Source organism: Pipistrellus kuhlii, unplaced genomic scaffold (assembly GCF_014108245.1).
Source record: "Pipistrellus kuhlii isolate mPipKuh1 unplaced genomic scaffold, mPipKuh1.p scaffold_m20_p_10, whole genome shotgun sequence".
NCBI lineage: Eukaryota > Metazoa > Chordata > Mammalia > Chiroptera > Vespertilionidae > Pipistrellus > Pipistrellus kuhlii.
The window spans coordinates 35124754-35145445 of record NW_023425405.1 but is presented as its reverse complement, the minus strand read 5'-3'; the positions used below and the strand labels follow the sequence as shown (position 1 = coordinate 35145445).

The following is a 20692-nucleotide window of genomic DNA, read 5'->3' as shown; positions in this document are numbered from 1 at the left end:
GGTACAGCCACTTTAGAAAACAGTTTGGCAGTCAATTTCTTTAAAAGTTCAACATAAATGTACCTTATAATCCAGTAATTTCACCCCTAGGTACACACCCAAGGAAAATGAAAACATATGTCCATACCAGGACCTACTGGTACATACAAATGCTCTTAGCAGAATTATTATAACAGTTCCAAACTGGAAACAACCTAAATGTCAATCAACTGGTACATGGATAGACAAAATGTGGGATATTCAGCAATAAAGAAGAATGAGCTACAGATGCATGCTTTGGCATGGATAAACCCTAAAACATTATTTGCTGTCAAAGAATCCAGACATATTGTTTTATTTCATTTATATAAAATGTCCAGAAAAGACAAATCTATAGCGACAGTAAATCAGTGGTTGCCTGGGGCCAGGAATAGAATTAACTATAAATGGGCATGAGAGATCTCACTGAGGGGAAGAAAATGTTCAAAAACTGATTTATGGTAACAGCTGTACAATTTGCTAAATAGTCACAGAAATGGGTGAATTCTAGGATATATTAAATACGTGTCAATAAAGTTATTTTTGTTTTTTTAAAAAAGGATCAGAGCCAGACTTTGACCCTAGATCTCCCAAGCTCTTTGCTCTGGGTCTTGTTTTGTCCATGTCCTGTTAGGAGCTAAATAATTTAAACCCTTCAACAGTGCAAAATTCAAAGATCTTAAGAAATGATGAAATTGTTTATTTAGAAAAACAGCTTATCCTTTACTTTTTACTTACAAACCTTAAAATACTTCTAGAGGAAACAAGCCTTAAAAGATTGAAGAAAACTTTAAATGATTCTTTATTACTGACTTGATTATTTTTATCTTTATTTTTATATTACATATTTGGCTTCCATACCACTTTATGATTCTGGCATCCAGTCTCCATCTCTTTCTGTTACTATTTAACTGCTTCTGAGACCACTGGTACTAATTATCCCTTTAATACCTCTCTCCTGACTCCCACATTTGAGTGGCACTAAGTTTCTCCTCACTTAAATGATCACTCTGATCATCAAGAGTTCCAAGAATGCAACACATACATTTTTATGTCTTGTTTTACCTACATTTTTATCATCTCTCTTTTCTGAAGTACATTTAAAGGGAGCATCCACTCAGTGGGGGTCTCCAACTACAACTAACTGATTCACACACTTGAATTTAGAAAGGTATTTAGAGTCCCTCTGGAAAAACAGCACAGTTAAGCAGCTAAGTAATAAACATAGTTAAGTAGATTTTATCCAGAATCATTAAATGTTTTATCAAAAAATAATGGTCTTCTTTGCCTGGTCACTCTCAACCCCACCCAGATACAATGAATTCCTCTCTTGTGTTTCTCTTCATCTCTACCCTTCCATGATGAGGTTAGACACTTGGTGTGATACAATGGGACTATATGGCCCCACCTATGAATTATTCTAGCTAAGAAAAGCTGAATCTGATTCTGGCAGGTATCTAAATCTAACTACTAAAAACAAACAAACAAAAGCAAGAGAAGGTAGAGAAACATGTTGAACAACACCATAAGGATACCATCAGCAAAATCCTCAAGAAACCATCCACTAAGAAAGTGCAAAGAAAAAATGAAAGATATATAACCTTTGATTTTAAAAAAAGATGCAAATTCAAATGCAATGTGTGGATATTGTTTGGATTCCAATTCAAACAATCATAAACTTAGAAGACAAACTGGGAAAGTTTAATGTTAGAAATTGGATGATGCTATATAATTGCTATTAATACTTTTTAGTTTTGCTAAGGATATTGCAGCTAAGTATTATCTCTTACATTAGAGAGACAAATGCTAAAGCTCTATATGGGTGATGTTTGGTATTTGCTGGGATAATGCAGTGCAAAGAGAAGTGAGGGATGGGGGATACACATAAAGGTTGACCACAGATTTGTAATTGTTGAAGAAATGTGATAGGTAAATGAGAATTTACTAGTGTTTCTGCTTTTGTATGTGCTTAATAATTTTCATAATGTTTTTGATAACATCTTTTTAAAATCCATGAACAATGCCTCATAAATATCTCACCAGTGAGGGTAAGAAAGTTACTGTGATGTTCATCCCTAATCAGGAGAAGACCATGAGATTTTAAAGATAGAAAGGTGGACAAAGAGGAAGAGGAAGAAGGCAGATAGAGATTGTTAATAAAGAAGTATTTCTTTTAAGAAAGAATTTGACACTCTAATTTATGATACTTTCCTTGTGATGGACTTTAGTAAACACTGCTGTCTCAAATTGTATGTATCATACTAACACACACATAAACATACACATACACATCCTTGATTGGAAACCAAGTGGGAAAAATAGTTGAAGTTGTGAGTTACCTTAGGCACTCTCATCAAGTTTGTTATTGTTATTATTTTTTCCTCTTATTTAGTTCCCCAAAACCCTCACCATTTAAAAATATCTGGGGCTAAATGCAATAGCATAGCTGACCACAGGGTTGCCCTTTTTATACATGAACTTTGGCAAATGAATTTGTAAGGGTGTGACCCCATGTTATATGTGGTACTAAAATGTTTACCTCAAACAAGTCCATTCTTATTCATATAATTAGCTATGTTTTATCTACCAAAGTATTCTGCTGTATCTTTTGACCTATGTGAACATAATCTAATACAGACCTAATGAAATTGATAGACCTTAAATCAAATTGTAACACAGACTGCAGAGGTTAGAGTTGGTCAGCAACATAGGACCAGGGTCATTCCTTGGTATACAGTATATGTACCATACTTTCAATCGATGGGAATATCAGGGATTTAACAAGCTGTGTGAGTCCATAGAGGTAGTGCCTCTCTACTACGTGAGGTTTTAAAAATGCATCCCGCCATTTGTTCTGTGTGCCACGTGCCCATACTAGGCTACAGCACACAGCTAGGTGGATGTGTGTAGAAGAGGACTCCCTTCACACTTGATAGCAGCAGTTACGCCACAGTGCAGCACCAGTGGAACCGAAGGAGTGTGTTTACCATGACACTTCGGTTTTGTTGTCAGTGGGTACAGCAACACTCACAAGTAAAAAGAGTTGCAACAGGTACTTGCACAGCTGGACTTAGCTTCCCATGCAGAAACTGAGGGTTGCTGGAGCCTGCAGAGGGAGCCCTTGCATTAGGAGACAAGGAGCAAACCAGAAAGCGAATTGTGGAGTTGGCGTTTGTAGCTACACCCATCAATTTCATAAGACCATAGCTTAAGTCCTACCCCTCCTTGCCACTTCCACTCTCTCAAAAAAGAACAACTACTAGATGGCCAACAGTTTCCTTTGGCCCACAAAGGGGATTCTAGACAAGACACTACTTTCATTTTGACAGGAAATGGTCAAGTTTAGGACCATCTACAGTACTTGTATATGTGAACTTAACAAATGATTTGGTGAAGATTTTACTTAGATCATAACCTTGCTGAGTGATTAATTTAGACCCCTATAAAATCATACATAATCTTAGTAACCACTTTATTGAATCTTTTACTTTTTAAAAGAAAGAAAAAAGCAAAAGCACTATCATGATTATTCATTTTCTCATTGGTAAATCTTTGCTTTGGCTCGTCTTATTATAATTAAAATGTATTAAGTTTATTACATGGCAGGTACTTTACTTTTCATTCATTTTCTTATGTGGTCCTATGAACATCAACTTACTCCAATTTACAAATAAGGAAAATAGTATAAATACATGATTTGCCAAAAACAATGCAGCCAGAGGCAATTTAAAACAAGGTTTGACTCCAGAGTTCATCTCTCATCTTTGGCTGGGGCTGGATAAAATATGCTAACTTCTCCATAGACTTTCCTCCAGCTGCCTCTGCAAACACATGGCTATGTGGCTGTGAAAGTTCTTTTCCTACATGGAGTCCATCACACTCTCTCACGGAGAAGGGAAATATCCTGATTATAAGATTCCTAAGAGGCCCACACAATATGCACAAGTACCCAGCTGTCTAAGGCTTCCCTTTCTATTTCCCTCCATTGCCATTCTTCAATTTTGTGGTTTACCCCAATGTTTTAATTGGTCTCATTCCAGATTTCCTGCCTACACAAATTCTTATTCTCTCTTTTTATCCAACTGCAATATACTTGATTTAGCAGAAAAAAAGCATACTATGACTGCTGTTACTAGTCCTTTTACTTCTACTACTTTAGTAGGTTAGAATTTATAAAAATGTTTTATAGGCATAATTCTATTAATTTCTCAGAATAACCCTATGAAGTAGACATCTTTACCCCAAATCAAAGATGAGGAGACTAAGTCTCACTGGGATTAAATGACTTGCTGTAGTCACACAGCTAACAAGTGGCAGAGGTCTCAAGCAGAGCAGTGATGAGGAGACAGTCTGTTATATTTTATAAGACTGAAATACAATATTTGAAAAGATAGTGCTCAGAGAGACAAAATTGCCCATTAGACTATCTCTCCCCCCTGTTCCCCACACACCATAATAAGGTTTTAAACATTATTTCTCAATCTGTGTCAATTAAATCCCTGTCACTCTTTGGGAAGACTGTAGAAACAAGTTGTAGTTGTTCTTAAAGAGATTTTTGTGCTTTTATTTTTTTACTTTGGGGACAATAAAACACAAATTTACTGTGGAAATAATTAGCTTCTTGAGAATTTTCCAAGGAATGGTATACTAAAGATTCTACTAAATGATGAAAGTTTTAAAATAAGGTAGAAGTCAAAGCAATGATTAGCAGCTGCTTATTGTTTCTTTCTTTCTGGCTTTTAAATAAAATTAAGATATAACTACCAAGCTCCAACTACCACAAGCATAAATACCATTCTGGACTGAATGAGGTAATGAGCATATGCAATGGTTTAGTAACTTTGAATATCTCACTTGTGTTGCCAGAATGTCAATGGAAATTTTAGAGTCCTTCTTCGAAGCTTATGGACAAACAACCCAGACATTGAGCATGTGTATTGATTATTGATTGGCCATTGTCAGTATCCCTCAGTCACTTCTCACTGACACATGCTGAAAAGTGAGAGAGTAACAATTACCAGCACAAATACCAAGGGGATGAGAAAAAGATTAAGAAGATGCTAGAAAACATAAAATTTCCTTTAGTATCTTTTCCCAGATTTGAGTTTCAAAATATTTAAAATAATTTAATTCTTCAAATCATTTTCTCTTCTAGAAATTTAATACTCACTCCAAAGCAGCAGTAAATCAATGCCCGTAATAATTTTAAAAACTTGCTTTACGATTTTGGAGATTTGTTGTTGATAGTTTCTTCCTCTTCTCAAAATCACCTCATCAAAGATGAGCAAATGATTCTCCTATGCCAAGAATCACATGGGAGAGGGAGAGTTTTATTCAGCTGAGTTTGAAACCTTGAAAATAGAAACATTGACACTATCCCCTAATGACAGGGGGGAAAGGCTCTCTTTTACTGATATTCAATATAATTTTCCACTGGGGAAAATTTCCTCCAGTCTGCATGATAAAAAATAAAAATATATTGATGGCCGAAACTGGTTTGGCTCAGTGGATAGAGCGTCGGCCCGCAGACCGAAAGGTCCCGGGTTCGATTCCGGTCAAGGGCATGTACCTTGGTTACAGGCACATCCCCAGTCGGGGGTGTGCAGGAGGCAGCTGATTGATGAATCTCTCTCATCAATGTTTCTAGCTCTCTATCCCTCTCTCTTCCTCTCTGTAAAAAATCAATAACAAAATATATATATATTGATGGTGGCATGGGTGGAGAATGTTAAGAAGATTTAGCGTGTGTCTCAAGGGCTGAAGGGAATGTATGCGTGTACTTTAGAGCTAGGAAAACAGCAGAGAGAAAAGCAACACTGAAAATCATAAGACAGTCTGGAGTGCAGCTCTGATTTTAACAATCATGCATAGAACTAAATAGGGAAGTAACCTTGAAAAGTCACCTAGTCAGGTTTTCCTTGTTTGAATGTGACCTTTGAAATCTAAAGGTCAAGTCGTCTGGCATTTAAATTTGATATGGCTCTGGCTTTAATTAGTCCTTTTTTTTTTTTTTTTTTTTTTTTTTTAGCTGATTGTTCTGCCTGTAGCAATTTTGCAGTCAAGTTCTGGGAGGTGGGATTCTTTAACTCCAATTTGGAATCATGGACCCTTAACTTCATTATCATGAAGTCTGTGTCCTAGGCCAGGCCTCCTTGTCAAACACTGTTCAAAATGGAGTTCCTTGTCCACTCCATGTCCGCCGATGGAATCTACAAATTCCGAATGCAGCACTGTGAATCGCTCCTCTGTTCTGCCACTGCCTGTTGGTGGTATGCACATATGTGAGCCATTGCAGAGAACAGAGGAGGGATTCAGATGCTGGGAACATTTTTAGAATAATGGTACTCAGTGGAATTTCACATAGACGTGCATTTTAATTTATGACTCTGGGCCACTTTTGTCAAATAAAGCATGCATTTACAATAGTTAAACATTTAAAGCTTTTGAAAAATGTTTAACTCTTTGAGGTTTAGGTTTTATGCTTCCCTTTAATGTTTACATAATTTAAGTCATGACGGTGGAAAAGCTAGACTGGAAAGAGAAACAATCCAACTGAACACTAAATAGTGCCCTGATAGACAGGGCACTGCTCTGCAGCCTGAGCACCTGTACAACAGGCCAAGCCATTCCTTCTGCTTTGATTTTCCACCCATTTAGTCCTTCATCCATATTCATAATGTCCCTCTCATACACAAACACAACATAGTAACAAAACTGTTTATATTACAAAGGGGCAACTTGTTAGTCTTTATGGTTCTTGCTTTCTCATCTCTAAAATAAGTGGGTTGGCCAAAACCAGTTTGGCTCAGTGGATAGAGTGTCAGCCTGCGGACTGAAAGGTCCCGGGTTCGATTCCAGCCGAGGGCATGTACCTTGATTGTGGGCACATCCCCAGTAGGGGGTGTGCAAGAGACAGCTGATCGATGATTCTCTCTCATTGATGTTTCTAACTCTCTATCCTTCTCCCTTCCTCTCAGTAAAAAATCAATAAAATATATATTTTAAAAAATAAGTGGGTTGTTTAAAAATGTCACCATATCCTGGAAATATTTAGATAGTATATAATATATAATAGTTAGGTAATATACAATAGTAATGACAACAACCCAAAAGTCTTTCTGCCCACAGACCTTATTCCAACCACTTGATGGTTAAGAGGTCCCTTGAGGGCCCCAAATGCCAGGTTTGATCTGTTCTGTGTGAGAACTGGCCTGAGCTCAGCAGCCCCAGAGCTTTGGACAGCCATGCTTTCTCTATGAGGAACTATCCTAAGGAAGGGGCTGAAAGAGCTCAGAGAGGGACATGGGGGGATGCCTTTATGGAGCTCGGGAGAGCCAGTCCTTTCATTCATTCCTCTTCTAAGAGGCCAACAAACTCTTACCCTCAGAGATGTCAGTGAATCACCCTGGGACATATGCACCTCATGAGTCTTTGGGGGTGAAAATACAGGGGTGGGGGTTGGGGGGAAGTTACCTGAGTTTCTCAAAGGAAAATGAGATTTATATAACGATTGTCCCCAGATCACAAAGGGTCCTTCTAGTTGATAGGTTCCAGTACAGACATGCAGGCAGTGTTACACAGGATCTTTGAACTTGACTTCCCCCATAGAGGACCAGGGAATGTGGATCCAGGGGTCAGAGCACTGGATGAGCACATCCCACTTAGCAAGAAACCAAATTGTCTGTTCCTCTTCAGGGTGTGTTTCCAAAGTGGATTTTAACACTATATCTGCTTTTACCTTGAATGTTGTAGTTTTTACAAGACTTTTAGAAATCTCTCAGAAGCTCTTGTTAAAATTTGGATTATATTCAAGGTAATGCATATAGAAGTGCTCCAGCCACTGATGTCATAAGGAATTCGTCCACTTGGAAGAAAGCCTGGGAGTACCACCAGGGTGCAAGAAGTCAGGGACTGGTTTTTATATGTTTTGAAACATAGAAGCTTTGATTCAAATGTCTGCGTCATATGCTAAACATATGTGACCTTAGCCAAATATCACAAAAGTTCGCCATAAATTAATAGTCTGCCTTAATGGTTTCCTCATTTCAAAACACATTTGTTATATAAGTTAATGCCCTAAGGCCAGTACTTTAAGGTGACTACACAGAGTTTTAATGAAAAACGTATCAGCTATATATGTCTATACAACCACACACACCTAATATGATTTCCCTGCCTTTTTAAAAGTCAAAATGGAAGAGGAGAAATTTTGCACACACTTAAGTCCTGTATTTCTGCTAACAGTGGCTTTAAGTATTTTGAGAGTTTCACCTTCACTCTGCCAACCCAGAAGGACAACATTAAGTGGGAATTAGACTGCTCTGAATATTTTCCTTTCTTTACCAGCTTCTGTTCATGTGTGCATGCGCACGCACCCAAGTTTTCTTTGGAGAAAAATAAAAGGCCACATAGAGACATTGAAGGCTTCTTTTAAAAAGGAGAGATGGTTTTGAAAATTATGAAAAGCTGATGTTTGCGTTTAAAATTTCCTGTATTTTCAAATGATTGATTCAAGTCCTTGGATTCTAAGGCTAGCTCACACTTTTGACATCACCCTCCAGGGCTAGTGATCGGCAGGATAACTTAATTTCCCCCCATAAGCCGAAATAGGCAGCAGAGAGGGAGGTGGGTGAACAGAGGCAGGTCCAGGCTAATGTCCTCTTCTCCCTTCAGCTGGAAGTGAGCTAGAGACTGCTGCTTCCACTCAGCCCCCCTGTAAGTGAAATAGTAACTCTATAAAGTGAAATAGACATACTATTTCACTTAAGATAGAGCTTCTGACAACATGTTGACTGTTACAAAAAATAGGCAGGATAAAATTTAGAAAGAAGAGTTTCTTCCTTGATTTCCCCCACCCCAAAGTATATAAGGAAATAAATACAAGGGACTTAGAGAAAAGCCGTATATGAAATCACTTAGTAAGTGTTTTAGTCTACATCTTAAATAATCTGACAGTGAACATTCACAGGAATCAAATTTTTAAATGTTCTTTATCTGTGGCTAGTTATTATTGCTCACTGTAAGATAGTAACGTAATAGCATAGTTAACATAATACAATGTATATTTATATAATTTTTTTCTTTTTATATAAGTATACATTTTTATATCTACTCTGGTAATGTAAATGATCATACAATTCCATTGGAATACAAATACATTCCAGTATATACCTAACAGATTTTATATCATGCCTCACTATAAATAGGAATGCCGTAAGCATCTATTTTGCTAACTAAAGGAATATGTGATGTAAAAACAATTTCTTTTTCTTTTTCCTTTCTATGTTTAAATCTTAACATTTGACAGATACTTTGCCTTAAAGAAAAAAAAATACTACAATGCCTAAACTCAGTAAGGACACTGGCACTGCCGGGGTGTGTAGAAGATTAGAGTCAGTCCTTAGTCTGACCAGGCCAGATCCTTGATCAAAACACCTGGGGGTGTCTGCTCTGCACAGGCTACTGGGCAATGTCAGACAAGCCTCTTCTGGACTCCCATGATCACCCTGACAGACAGAGATCTCCTTGGGACGGGATATTTAGTGCCATGGGTCTTCAATCTTTTATTCTAGTGGGAGAGGACAAGAGAACGCCTGCCTCATTCACCACACAGACGCAGTCTCAAGGTGTGGTCACTCCTAAGCAATGGGGCAGAGACCAAAAAAAGACAAAACGTTGACATTGAGCACTTACAACAGCTCCCCCTAAGGACCTGTATGCATTAAAAAAACTGAGTTGTTTTCAAGAAAAATGATTTAAATATATTAATGTGACATGCAATAAACATTAATATTTCAAGAACAACAATTTTAAGATTAAAAATAGTGGCAGAGTAACTGGATGCTGCCTAGACATGCTCCCAGGAATAAACTGTTTTTACAACTAAAAAAAAACAAAACACAACAAAAACTGAGTTGGTGTATTCTAAGGAAAAAAGCTCTCTTTCAGGTAATATTGATCATTCATTAATTTTTCACTCATTCAACATGTTATGAAGCTCACACCTAGATCTGGCATGAGGAATTTGGCAGGGAACAAAACAAAGAGCTTGCAATGAAGAAAACTTACTCAAGGCAAGAAAATGAGCAAGATGATTTCAGAAAGTGATACCTGCTATGTAGGAAATACTCAAAGGGATATGATAGTGATGAGGAGGAAGGGAGAGGAAAGATGATTGCTTTTGAATGGGTGGTGAGGGAGGTGAGCCATCATGACAGAATCAAGACCTGGAAGCAGGGATGAGCTGAAGCAGTGTGTAGTGTAGGCTGGTGTGGCTTTTTTTGGGGGGAGGGGGGGCATTGGCAAAAAGAGAGGAAGAGGCAGGAGCTGCAGTCAGGTCATGAAGGGCCTCAGAGGCCATGGAGACTGGCTGGAGTTTGTTCTCAGCACAAAGAGAAGACACCAGAGTGTTTTTTGAGAAGGAAAGAGACATGATCTGATTTATGGTTGCAAAAGAGTCCTTTGCCCACTAGGTAACAGAAGGCCAGAGGTAAAGAGCAGTGAAGAGGCTATTTTAATAGCCCAGGTAGTCTTCCTTGGTGGAAGCAGGAGAAAACCAGACAGAATCAAGATATGTTTTGAAGGTGGGACTGACAGGATTTACCATGGGGCTGGACATGGAGGAAGAAGGGGGAAAGAAAGGGCCCAAGAACGACTCGGGTATCATCAGATCAGAGTGGGGCACATGATGCCATTTACAAGCTTATGGGGTGAAAAGCAAAGGTTCCTTTTGGATGTTAGGTTAGAGATGACTGTAAGAAATCTAAGAGGAGCTGTGTGGAAGAAACCAGAGGGGTGAGACCAGAGCTTACAGCAGAAAAGATAGAAATTGGGGTGCCATTGGCATGTGGCTAGTGGTTAAGGCCATGGGACGGGATGAGAGCACCTAGGAAAGAGAGGGGGCCTCTGAACAGACTGATCCCGCTGCAGGAAGACAAAGCAGCAAAGGGATGTGAGGATTGCCACAAAGAAAGCAAGAGAAAAACCATAAAGTTAAGCTACATGTTTAAATGAGTGCAAGGTTCCCAGGAAGTCCATGGATGAGGATTAATAACTTTGTCAATTCTTTAGATATCCCTACTCTTCTATCATGCCTGATTAAAAACACACACATACTAATCATGTCCCTCTACAAGCTACTATGTTACCCACTTTAAAATCTCACCTTTGCTCCAGTGTCCCCCACTCCACGTAAACCCATTGGTCCCGGGGGTCCTGGTAATCCTCGCGGTCCCTAGGTGTCATGATAAGGGAGAGATTGAGCAACTTTGTTTGCAGTATTCAAAAGAAAGAAAGGAAGAATGAAATAAGAAAAAGAAAGAAAGAAAGAAAGAAAGAAAGAAAGAAAGAAAGAAAGAAAGAAAGAAAGAAAGAAAGGGGGAAAGGAAGAGGGGAAAGAAGGAAGAAAGAGGGAAAGGAAGGAAGGAAGGGAGGGAATTAAGGAAGAAGAGGAATTGACGAAAGTAGGACGGTAGGTAGGAAAGGAAGGAAATGAAGGAAGAAGAAGAAGGAAGGCACAAGGAGGGAGGGAGGGAGGGAGGAAGGAGGGAGGGATTGAGGAAGGTCGGAAGGCAAGAAGGAATGACTGCCGGCCGTACTTCCACGGGGAGGAGAAAGCAACTACTAAGAAAAAAGAATTCCGAATAACGTATAGCATCCCTAAATCAATCCGATAACTACCCCTGAATAACTCTTCAGTCCTTCCCCTGATTCCTTCCTTCTTAAGTGATCTCCTCACTGCCGAGGAAGGGAGGAAGAAGAAGGAAGAGAAAGAGGAAGCGAGAAGGGAGGGAGGAAGAGAAGGAAAAAAGAAGGTAAGGGGAGGGAAGATGGAGGCAGGGGGGGAGGAAGAAGAAAGAGGCAGGAGGAGGGGGAGAACAAGGGAGGGAGGACACAGGAAGAGGAGGGAGGGGAAAGGCGGCCTGAAGGACGCCTAGGAAGGAACTGATAGGGAAGGAGGAAGAGGAAAACAGAAGGTGAAGGAAGGCAGGGAAGAAGGAAAGAAATAAAAGTAATGCCCATACTTACAGCCACACCAGGATAGCCATCGCCTTTAAGTCCTGGAGCACCCACTGGTCCTCGTGGGCCTTGGGCACCCTGGAAAAATTCCAACACCAGGTAATATCCTGAGACTAAACTGTGGAACACCTGGTAAGACGTAAGCACACTACCAACTCAATAAGCCGGAAGTAGATTTGATAAGGGCAAAAGGAATGATTTGGAAATGTTTAGAAGGAAATCCTATTACATATGGTAACTCATTATCTCTTCATAAGTCTTACTCCTTGTATGTGGTGGGAATCATGAAATGCATGTAGTAAATAATATATGTGAATTATTGCTGAGTGTTCTACAGAAAACCCATTTCACAGGAATTAGAAGATAGCTGGTTGCTGATATTTTAATTTTTTAAATTATAGATTTTTACTGTAGCATATATCAGGAAAAGGTATAAAAATATGAAAATTTAGCAAGCATCCTATAAGAGAAAGAATAAAAAAGAATACATAGCAAAATTTGAAGTCTAGAGTAAGATAACTGAATGTTATTTATTACTATGGGCCTCAACAGGGCCCCAGTTACATGGGGAATAAGTAAGACCAAATAAAAAATTAAAACAGGATGTGTGTTTTTTAAGTTATAAAGGGCCAGGACACAGAGTTAATGCTTTGTATTTTGATACCTAGGAAAATGTTGTAAGTATTGTTTTATTGTGATAAAGTTAAACATCAAAAACTTTTAGTAGTAACTACTGGACTCCTATGTAGAGAAATGTGCTTATTGCCTCTCGAACAAGTGTTTTGAGATGTGTACTCTCTATGAATGGAAATTAAAGATATTGTTGGTAAAAGTAAAATAGAGAGGGAGAAATCAAAATAAAAATGAGGAAGACACACCTAGAAGATTTATTCAATATAAGTCTTTTGCACTTATATTTAAGACTTGTAATATTTTTTTATACCACATTCCATTGTTACTACAATAACTCTTGCAATGACCCTTGTCAGTACATATCAATTATTCTTGACTTTTACATTAGGAAGAAACTCTATTAATAGACAGGCCTTTGTTTTCCAAGAATGGAAAAAGTAGCAGAACTCTCCATACTTTGCTTATATGATAGCAAATTCTGAAATCAAACTGCCATTTTTCTAATCCACAATGTTGGCCAAAATCCAACTCTCCAAAATGTTCCTCATTCTTTTCCTATGCAAGAATAATTGATTGGATGGGGAGGAAGGAAATCAGCATACCCTTTAAGTAGTAAGAAAGTTAAGTGTTTTGAAAACCATGAATGCAGCAACTGTTTGTTGTTGTTATTGTTGTTTTTCTCTATTGATTAAGGTATTACCTATGTGTCCTTATTGCCCCTTTGCCCCTCTACCCCCCACTCATGCAACAACTGTTTTTTCCTGTTTAACTAAGAGACTGGATCATGTTCAGAACACATGTGGTCACTTATTAAAACTTAGTTTACTGTTTATCATCCACAGAAATCCAAGATGACTGCATACAGCTGTGTGACAGAGAACAAAAGCAAGATCTTCTGCAGAGGTGAGTTTTGGTGTATCTCCAACTGTAGAAAACTGGTCACTCCTGAAGCAATCTATTCTGCTATTCCAACTGTGTTTAAATTGAGGTTAAGCATCCACATGGGATAGGTCCCAAGATAAGATGTCCGTTTCTCTCTGTGCTACATAAGGAGCAGGCCCACAACAGACAGCAGTAACTGCTCCCTGGTTAAGTTGAAAGAAAATTGGAATAAAAATTCGCTTTCAGTTTTTCTTCATTCATGCCAAGCCTATAACAAATCGTCAGCAGCTGTTGTCATTTAGCCTCTGGCACCCACACTGGGGGGAGGTTGGACATTAAAACATTAATATTTTACAAACATATTTTTCCTAGAGAACTTTATCTTCTCTTTTGCAATAATGTTAGTTAGATTGTTACTTCTAACGTTCACAGGAATATCAGGAGGGAAGTGCTCCCTTCTCAGGTTTTCATTTTGGCCCCTCACCACACACTTTCAGACGAAAGATTGCCACTTGGCCTCTTGGCACTGGATTCAAGAAAACATCGTGCAAAGTGATTCAATTTGAAGTGTCTCTCATTCAACATAAGTTAGGGCAGAAATCTTAATATGATGTTTTAAAATGGGCTTTTGGGGATCTGGGAGGTCTCTGAAGTAATACACAAAAACTGAATTAATGTGACAAAATTTCCATCAGGCATTTAACCCCCAAATGCTTCAAGACCCATGTATTAGGGAAGAAGGACAGAACAAGGATCTTTGGAGGCCACGGGATTCAAAAATACTTGAAAGTGAAGAGGCAATGACTTGACTAGCACCAATAATGTCCAATGACCATCAGTAGAAAATAAAGTGGGGCTTATAAACCCTAGCTGCATATTTAATTGAATTTTATATCTATTGTAAGGAATAAGCAGAAAGAAGCAACTATAAATCATAAATCCAGGAATACACAGATCCAGGGAGTTATCAAACAGTATAGAAATTATCACCCAAATGTTCTTGACCAAGGGTCATATCTCTAGTTTTTATTACGAAATTTGGATTTTCTCCCGGAATTGTATATAACTTGGATTCCTATGTGCCTCAAAGTCTGGGGAGTAAGGTTCCGGTTTGTCTGGGACTTTCTGTTTCAGCTGGAACGTCCCACATCCCTGGAACCTCCTCTGTCCCCAATAAACCAGAAGATTTTCACCCTAGCAAGGATGACTGTTAACATGAATAAGAAAAATGATGCCAGGATCCTCCCTTGACCTTCAGAAAGAACCCCTACAATTTAGATCAGTATATAATAGATTTTGCGTTATATTTCAAAAGTGGTTCTAAGTTTTGTTTTTATGACCCTGGTGTGGCTCAGTAGTTGAATATCAACTTATGATCCAAGAGGTTATGGTTTGATTCCCAGTCAGGGCACATGCCTGGGTTTTGGGCTCTGTCTCCAGTAGTGGCCTGGCAGAAGGCAGCCAATCAATGATTCTTACATTCACAAGTTTGTTTTTTGAAGTTTTAAAATCACTGATGTTAGTACTTGAACACTTTTGTCTAGAAAAGACAATTTGATAGAACTGAATACAGCTTCAAAGCTACATAACAACATTCTACTCATTTCGTGAGTGCTGATTATGTAGCCCTGAAGCCTGTATGGACACAGGGATGTGCTTATTGCCATTTGGGATGTTAACCATTGCTGCAGTGCTGTGCTTTGCTGCCATGGAAAAATAGAAATGACTACTTAAAGTTGTCATCTATAATTATTTGCATTTTCATTTAAAATAACTTGGAAAGATGGAAGACATTTAGGAAAAAATAAATGATCCTCTGCATTCATGAAAAGTTAATGATCTGTTTGATTTGGTTTTTTACTGAAGGCAATAGTGTATTCTTATATTTGAGTTCATCAGCATACTGGAAATAGAACCATCTCCATCATCAACTTAGGATGCATTAAATCTACTGTCATTCTCTCACATGCAGGAAAATAAGAGCAAAAGAGCATAAACAAAGCCTACCTTTGGTCCTCGAATAGCAATGCCAGGTTCCCCTTTAAATCCGGGTGCCCCAGGTCCACCTCTGTCTCCCTGGACATTTCAAACAGTGTTCAGAGTTTCAGACTTTAGGTTGCATGAGAAACCACAATGGCAGGGGGCAAAAAACTTGGTTTGTAAAGGGCCTAATTTACCACTATCAAATCCTGAGAGAGAACATTCTTCTTAAAGGGAATTTCATATCCTAAGTAAATAAAAGCTGTCAGTAAAAACTACTAAGCTGGTTTAGAAACTACTAAGCTGGACTGAAATAAGAGGTGGCTAACTTGACACAAATGTTTAGGCTGCAAGAATGTCTGGGGATGCTCTCAAATCTGAGTGGATTTCTCTTCTGTCACACTTCCTGGTTATAAGTCTTAGGAGATTCTTCTGAATAGATGCAGTAAATTCTTACCTGCTCTAAGGTCTAGAATTTGGGGGAGGTAATTCAAGGTGAAGTGACAAGTTCACGACCAGGAACAGAAATCTGGTTTCTAATCTTATATTTGCTGCTGGTCTTTAGTTTGATTATTTGAACTAGTACATAATAGCTTGGGTTCTTCCCAAACTAAAATTCTAGTTGACTGGTATCATGAATTCTACCAATTATCTAAGAAAAATAGAAATATATTGCCAAGAATGCATACTTTCGGTCCAGGTGGTCCAGGAATTGATGTTCCAGGAATTCCAAAAGGGCCCATAACCCCTGGTTCACCCTAAAAGCAGAGAAAAATACTCATTACATTTCAAGCAAAAGAAAACTATATATCGGAATTACATTAGGAAAAACATATTAATAGAAATGTGCTTCCAGCATTTTAAAATATCATGACCCGTCTATTTTACAGACCAATGTGAAATATTTTTATATCTTTGTTAAATCACAACTAAAGTTATTGATGACTAATATTTCAATGCCTTTAATAAATGCACTCAACTAATTTCTAGTATTAGGAAAATTTTATCTCTTGTGCATCCTTTTATTAGCTAATAAAAATTAGGCACTTCCTGGTGTTTCCCTTCTGTAGTAGGCCAGGGAAGTCAGAGGGAAATATTTCTTCAATTATAACAATTATCTTCAGCATAAGTTTTGGGGTATACTTGGTTAGATGAATAATGTTTCTTACAATTTATAACTTTTTCCTTTGTTGTTTTGTGTTAGTCTTCCATTGTAAGCAATCTTATATTCCATCTTGGAAGTAGAGAGTTTATGGTAAAAAAAAATTATTTTCAGATAGAAAAATTAAAACATTTCTCAATAATTTTTGGTGTCTCAATATTGAGTCTCAATAAAGACTCAATTTGAAATATCAAGTGGTATCTCTTTCCCACCTAGTTCTAGACCAATTTTAGGGAATAATCATCAGAGGAATTTGATAAAATACAGAATCTAGGGTTTCAGTCCCAGAGATATTTAAAAAAAATTTTTCCCAACTCTAGTTGACATTTAATATTATATTAGTTTCAGGTATACAGCATAGTGGTTAGACATTTATAAACTGATCGCCACAGTAAGTTTAGGAAGCAACTGGCACCATACATAGTTATTACAACATTGTTGACTGTAGTCCCTGTGCTGTTCTTTACATCCCCAAGGCTGATTTGTAACTGCCAATTTGTACTTCTTTATCCCTTCACCATTTTCACCCAGCCCTCCAACCCACCTCCCATCTACCCACCATCAGTCATCTATATCTGTGATATGTTTCTATTTTGTTTATTTATTTTGTTTTTAAATTTCAAATATAAGTGAAATCATATGGTATTTGTCTTTACCTGTCTGACTTATTTCGCTTAGCATAATACCCTCTACATCCATCCAAGCTGTCACAAATGGTAAGATTTCATTCTTTGTAATGGCTGAGTAATATTCCATTATATATATATATTCCACATCTTCTTTATCTACTGATGATCAATTATCTACTGATGATCAGTCCCAGATATTTTAATTTAATAGATCTAGGGACTGGGCCTAGGAATATGAATTTTTATGAGGCACCTCTACTGATTCTTATGTAGGTGCTATAACCTCCCCAAAACACACTATGCAGAGCAATTATCATTAAAAGAGGGTGCACGCTCCCTACAATGTGTTTAAAATTACCCGTTTGGCATTATTAGAAGATAATATTAGGGCTACACTATAATTTTTATCTCATCTTTCAAATTTTCAATTATTTAGATAAACCTATGCTATTAATATGGTAGTATATGAATAAAAATTATAATTAAAAATAAAACTATATTGGAGTGTAGTCAATATTTTTTTTACTATTAGAGATGCATAATCAAACAGTTTAGAAACTGCTGATATAGAACAGGTGCAGAAAACTGCAACCTGTGGGCCAAATCCCACCTGCCATCTGCTTTGTACAGCCAGGGGCTAAAAATGGCTTTCACATTTTTAAATGGTTGTTAATAAAGTGTGTATATAATACTTTCAATTTTGCTCCTTGGCCTGCAAAGCCTATTTACTACCTACACATCTACCAAAAAAGTTGCCTCCACCTGCCCTGGCCAGTGTTGTTGGAACATTGTCTCATATAGTGATTGTGAGTTCAATTCCTGGTCAGAGCACATCCCTAGGGTGTAGGTTTGATCCCCAGTGGGGCACATATAGGAGCCAACCAATGAATGTCTTCTCACATCTATGATTCTCCCTCTCTCCTCCTATTCTCCCTCTTTTTTCCTCAAACCTCCCTCCCTTCCCATACCTCTCTCTCTAAAATCAGTAAGCATATCCTCCATGAGGATTTAATAAAAGAAAAAAAAATGTTTGCTTCCTTTTGCCTTAAAGAATGAACTATTCTAGATCGTGAGCTGCCCATTTTAATCTCCTGCCTCCTTTGGGAGAGTCACTGGTAATGACTCCTGCCCTGAGCCACAGCTGAGGCCTCCTGCTCTGCAGGAGCTAATGCAGGGTCCCTAATATGTTGGATAGCTGAGCACACCAGCCTACTGGGGCCCACATCATGCCAGTGCATGTATGTGCCCACCCTTAATTCCAAAACTACAAGGCAGTGGCACATGACACACCAAGGATTCTGACCACAGATAACTATCCAGTTCAGTCCTATGGCGAAGACATAAAACACTAACCTGTTCAATTTTTCACTAAGACCAGGGCAAAATAATGCTCCCAGATTTAATCTACTCTACTTTTTTTTAAGAGGCCAATTACTGTACTTTTAAATACATAGTTATGTACCTAGATGGTATATATTTTTTAAAGACCCTGTATTAAGATTTGCTTATGTTTTCAAATATAGCAATTCTTTATAAAAAATAGCTTTATTTAAAAACACAGAAAAATATTCACTTTGAATAAGAGTAACTGAGACATAAAGAATAGTTATTGTTATTAATAGTAATATAACACATTTCTTATAAAGTGGAATTTCTCATCGTGTGCTGCTTGAAGGCATTTATTTAAGAAAATCAGATCCTGCAGCAGAAGGCATTTATTTAAGAAAATCAGTTCCTGGTGCCCCTTCACCTACTTATATTTTATTTATTTATTTATTTATTTATTTATTTATTTATTTATTCATTCATTTAATTAAATTATTATCTGCTCTCTTTAAATAACTGCATTATTGAACTCTCACTATGTGCCAGAAACTGTGCTGAGTGTTTTATTAACAGTTTTAGTCTTCCCAACAACCCTGTGAAATAGATACTATTATTTTTTTTTTCCTGTGATTGAAACAATTGGCCCGGAAGGTTCCAGGAAGGGGCAGGGTGAGAACCCAACTCTCCTGCCTTCTGTAGTCCCGCCATCATCCCCTCTGCACCGCCGCTCAGCCTGGGGACCTTGTAAGTTGTCCAGCAAAGCAAGATGCCAGAGAATTGGTATGTCCTAACTTTATCACAACTTTTGAATGTTTGCTTGTTGGTAGAGAGGACTGCAGATTCTCTCATAGAAGCATAAATATTCCAATGAAGAGTACATATCTTATGCAATCTCTTTATTCCATTCTATTGAGGTCTGGAATAGTGTATTTCCTAAAGCCTTTTTCATTTAGGAGTTTTGGGTTTGTATTTGTTGAGGAGGAAATTGGAAATCAGATTTGCAGTAGAAATCTAATATTCTATTAAAACCAGACACAATTACAAGCTTCCCAAGGCAAAAATGAGAGTACAAAAACTTACCTTTGGCCCCTCTGGCCCCGGAAATCCCCTCTGTCCTTGATTTCCTTTGCTCCCTTTCTTTCCTTCATCACCCTGACAAAGTAATTAGAAGAATATAGTTGTCATATTAACAAACCCTCCTCAATCATATAGCAACCATTTTAGGGCCACATTCTTAACTAATGCCAATTTTAAAGTGATGTGCCCCAGCCCAGCTTAGTCACACAGGGTTTATCCATCAGTGTTCTTGAGCATATTGTGTACTTCAGAATTACTCAGTCTTCATTTATTCAACATGATTTAATTAAAAAATTAAGTTCAGTGTCTGTCTTTGGGGACCTTGTTTGAATTCACAATTCTTTTTCACCCTTGGTCTATTAACAGGTGGTTCTTCAGCTTCCATGCTGTTTCAGCTTTAAAACATAAAATGAGATCTTTTTCAAATTCAGCCCCATGTATTCTTCAATAGGGAGTATAGTTCTTCCTCCCAAAGGAGATTGGCAATTCTGTTGGTAGAGAGATATGTGGGCATTAACCTGGGGCAGAGCTAGAAGCTGCCTACTGACTGTTCCCAGCCTGATTGACCACTGACGCTCTCCCAGAACTGTTTCATCTTCATTCCAAAACCTCCGAGCATTCTTCTCCTCTAGCCTTCCATAAGCCACAGATCACCTCAAAGCCACCGGTCCAGCGGCCTCTCTTTCCAGTGCACATCCTCCTTGCTTGGGGGGTGGCTTGTACCGCTCTTTGAAACCCTTTCTCCTTGGTTTCCCTAACATGGCAACTCTTCTGCTTATCTTTTTCTGTTCTGAATATTCTTTCTCCAGCTACTGAACAGGATGAAATTCAAACCTCAGCTCTGTTTCTCAGAGATATCATTCATTCTTACAGCTTCAGTCATTAATTCAAGGGTCTGTGTTCCAAAAGTGCGTTCTAGAATACATTAGTTCTCTTGAATGTTAGTAAGCAAGCATTTCTATAAGTA

General features: G+C 38.0%; 1 protein-coding gene across 3 annotated transcripts in view; it reads right to left on the bottom strand.

The window, feature by feature from the left end:
- COL28A1 (collagen type XXVIII alpha 1 chain) overlaps positions 1-20692 on the bottom strand; it is a 142977-nt gene that overhangs the window by 52568 nt on the left and 69717 nt on the right. For all 3 annotated transcript variants that reach the window (XM_045578408.1, XM_036429347.2, XM_036429346.2), the window contains 5 exons: positions 19729-19800; positions 16221-16289; positions 15559-15627; positions 12046-12114; positions 11183-11251 (listed from right to left, as the gene is read on the bottom strand). In XM_045578408.1, coding sequence (XP_045434364.1) covers positions 11183-11251; positions 12046-12114; positions 15559-15627; positions 16221-16289; positions 19729-19800 — 348 coding nt within the window. The remainder of the gene's footprint in view (positions 1-11182; positions 11252-12045; positions 12115-15558; positions 15628-16220; positions 16290-19728; positions 19801-20692) is intronic.